Here is a 2,889-nt window from a genome sequence, read left to right as displayed (position 1 = left end):
CGGGCAGCAGGGCCCACGCGATGACCCGGGGCGGCCCAGATGGGCAGCCCCCGCCGAAGAGGCACCGCTGGCCCGCCCCCGTGGCGGCTCGCCCATCTGCCTGATAGGACGTAGCAGCTGGACAAGTTCGAGCGAGAGTGACCGTGCTGGAAGACCAAAGGGACTCGGCCTGCAGCTACTGAGTCAGGCCAGTCAGGGCGGCCGGGGCCAGCACTGCCCCCCCCAGGGTTTCCACACCGTGTCAGGGGGCCGGGGGCCCCTCATGGAGGCGAAAGGGACGCCAAGGCACACCGCCGGCCGCTCCTGGCCCCAGGCAGCGCCGCGCTCCTGTGCCGGCCCGGGGCTGCTGGCTCTCAGGAACGCGCGAGTCAGGCGCTTTCTGAGGCCGGATGGCCCCGGGCCTACACGGGCCCGAAGGACGGCGGGTGCATCTCGCGCCGCGGCTCTGCGGGCGCCGGGCCGGCGGGCCGACGGCTGGGAGCAAAGGCAGCCCTGGCGCTGCGGGGACGAGCCGGCGCCAGAGACGCCGCCTCAGCCAGAGCGGAGGACGCGGACAGCAGCTGACCCCCGCCCCTCGACGTACTCTGAGGTCGCGCGGGAGTTACCCGGCCCACAGCGCGGCCCAAGCCGCTATGGCGGGGCGCTGCCTCTGCACGGGCACCCCGGGAAGGAGCCCCCGCCCCACTCCAGGCCCTGCCTCTGACGCCAGAGACCTGACCCCCGAGGAGGCTTCTCGTCCCCCTCAGACGACGGGGGGAGGGGACCCGCTCCCCTCCGCACCCAGACGCTGGGCCGCCCCCACCCGGGCAGGCGGGACAGTCCCCGGCTCCGGGCCTGCAGGGCCCGCCACGGGCCCAGGACAGCGCCAGCTCGGCGCCATAACCGGCCGCCACCCGCTCGCTCACAGGGGCAAGGGCCTCACGTGGCCAAGGCGGGGGAGGCCGCAGCCGGCACACCGCAGGCGGGGGTCGCCATTGTGCGGGGGGCGTTTCTGAGGCGTGGTGACGGCGTTTAACAAGAGTCCCTACGTAAGACCCTTTCTTAGAAACTACAGGTAAAAGCAAAGTAGGTCTCAGAAGGAGGGCGGCCGGGCAGGTGCGACCCGAGGGCACCGCGATGGTCCACACTCGCCGCCGCGAGAGGACACGGCTCCCAGCACAATGCCACGGGCGTGTCCGAGTCCCGCGGCGGCAAGCACAGACCGCAGCAGCACACGTGAGGGGCCTGGACAGCAGGCACGGCCCGGCCCGGGACGGACGGGCCGGGGGAGGGGCGCCCCGCGGTGCACGGTGCCTGCCGGCGAGCAGGGTGGGGCACCCCGGGACCTCGGACACCCCACGTGATGCCACCTGGGCGCACGCGGGCTCGAGCCTTGCGGGGGCGCAGCCTGGCGCTCACCCCACACCTGCAACCTCAGAGGCCTCGCGTCTGGCGGTGACCGGACCCTTGTGGAAACACGCACCAGGTTTCGAAGCTCCCGGCCCGCACTGCCCACCCGGGGGCTGACCCCCGCCCATCCCACGCGCCCCTCGGCCTGCGCAGGAGCCGCTTACTTTTGGGTGGGCTCTGTTTCTTGGGAACTGGTGACTGTCCCTTCTCGCTCTTCCCCGATGCTGCAGAAAGAGAAACTGTAGACGCGAGTCCGCGGAGCGCTCCAGCTTCCAGGAGCACAGCCTGACAGCAGAAAGAGCGGTGAGATTGAGCGCAGCCTCAGAGCGTCGCTGCGCCAGCTGGCACCCGCGGGCGCTGGGCCCCAGCTGGGCGCCGCCCTCCCCGCCTCCCGCACCGGCCTGGGCAGCCTGACACCATTGTCAAGATGCGCTCGGGCTGCCTAAGTGTTAGCAGATACAGAGAACGCTGCGATGAGGAAGGGCCCTGCTCGAAGGCCCCACGGCCTAGACATTTCTCCACCCAAAGCACCCCCGTGACGTTTCCTTGGCCGTCCTGGAAAACCTGGCAAGGTACAAGGTATGCTCTAGCCTTTCTGCTGTTGTTTTGACTGTTTTAAAGGTGTATTTATTTACGCACACAAGAGCTGGGGTGCAGGCCAGAGGAGCGGGGGCTGAGAGGGCTCCCCAGAGGCAGCGTGGGGAGCGGGGCCGGTGGGCCCACTGAGACCCACGGCCGAGGGGCGGCGGGGAGAGCAGACGCCCGTGGACACTGTACATGCCGCAGGTGCCCTTGAAGGTCAACTAGGGCTCACCAATGAGCAGCACCACGATAGTAAAAGTTAAAACGGTCTCAGAGAGGCCTTCTGGTGGCACGTCCCAGCCGTAGCTGAGTGAAGTGTATCCCCGCCCCGGAGTGACCCCCAGGGCGCAGTGGACCTCTCCTGTCTCCCCAGTGCCCCTCAACAGTGTACTTGTCAGTCGGCCTGTTCTGCTCCCCGCTCTGCCTCTGGTGAGTCCTCTCACCGCCCCTGCGCCTCTGGCCTGGACCCCAGTTCTGTATGCAGAAATAATCAATTTTTAAAGGTGATTTTGAATGACAATTTAAAGCACTAAAATAAAAAGGCCTCAGAGATAAAAGGGGCCCGCTGCGTACTGGGGGTCCCTCCCTGGCCAGGGCTGCGCTGGAGGCTGGAGGAAGCTTGATGGTGCCGAGAGACTTTAACCCCTTTAACCCCAGGGCCACCAGGGAGGCCCAGTCTTGGACTTTTAACGCCCACTTCGCTGTATTCACAGAAGCTGCCACAGCTGAGCGCACGCCCGCCCCACAGCCGCTCCTCTCGGTCAGACTCTGCCGCACAGCTGCCCCAGCTCAAGGTCACCTGCGGTGGCGCCCAGCCTTTCCCTCCTGCCCTCCCGCTGCAGAGCGTCACCCGCGGGCCACGCTCCCGCGGCGGTCACCGCCCTGATTCTCTCCGCAAACTCTCTAGCCAGAACACAG

General features: G+C 67.9%; 1 protein-coding gene across 1 annotated transcript in view; it reads right to left on the bottom strand.

Annotated features, from left to right (window-relative positions):
• The window catches only part of NDUFV3 (NADH dehydrogenase (ubiquinone) flavoprotein 3, 10kDa), a 14,721-nt gene that overhangs the window by 8,606 nt on the left and 3,226 nt on the right, over positions 1-2,889 (bottom strand). The window contains exon 2 of the mRNA XM_012731082.1: positions 1,554-1,709. Within this exon, the coding sequence (XP_012586536.1) occupies positions 1,554-1,709 (156 nt within the window). The remainder of the gene's footprint in view (positions 1-1,553; positions 1,710-2,889) is intronic.

Source organism: Condylura cristata, unplaced genomic scaffold (genome assembly GCF_000260355.1).
Source record: "Condylura cristata isolate star-nosed mole 26May11 unplaced genomic scaffold, ConCri1.0 scaffold00003, whole genome shotgun sequence".
In the NCBI taxonomy this organism is placed as follows: domain Eukaryota; kingdom Metazoa; phylum Chordata; class Mammalia; order Eulipotyphla; family Talpidae; genus Condylura; species Condylura cristata.
This window is presented reverse-complemented; position numbering and strand designations above follow the sequence as displayed.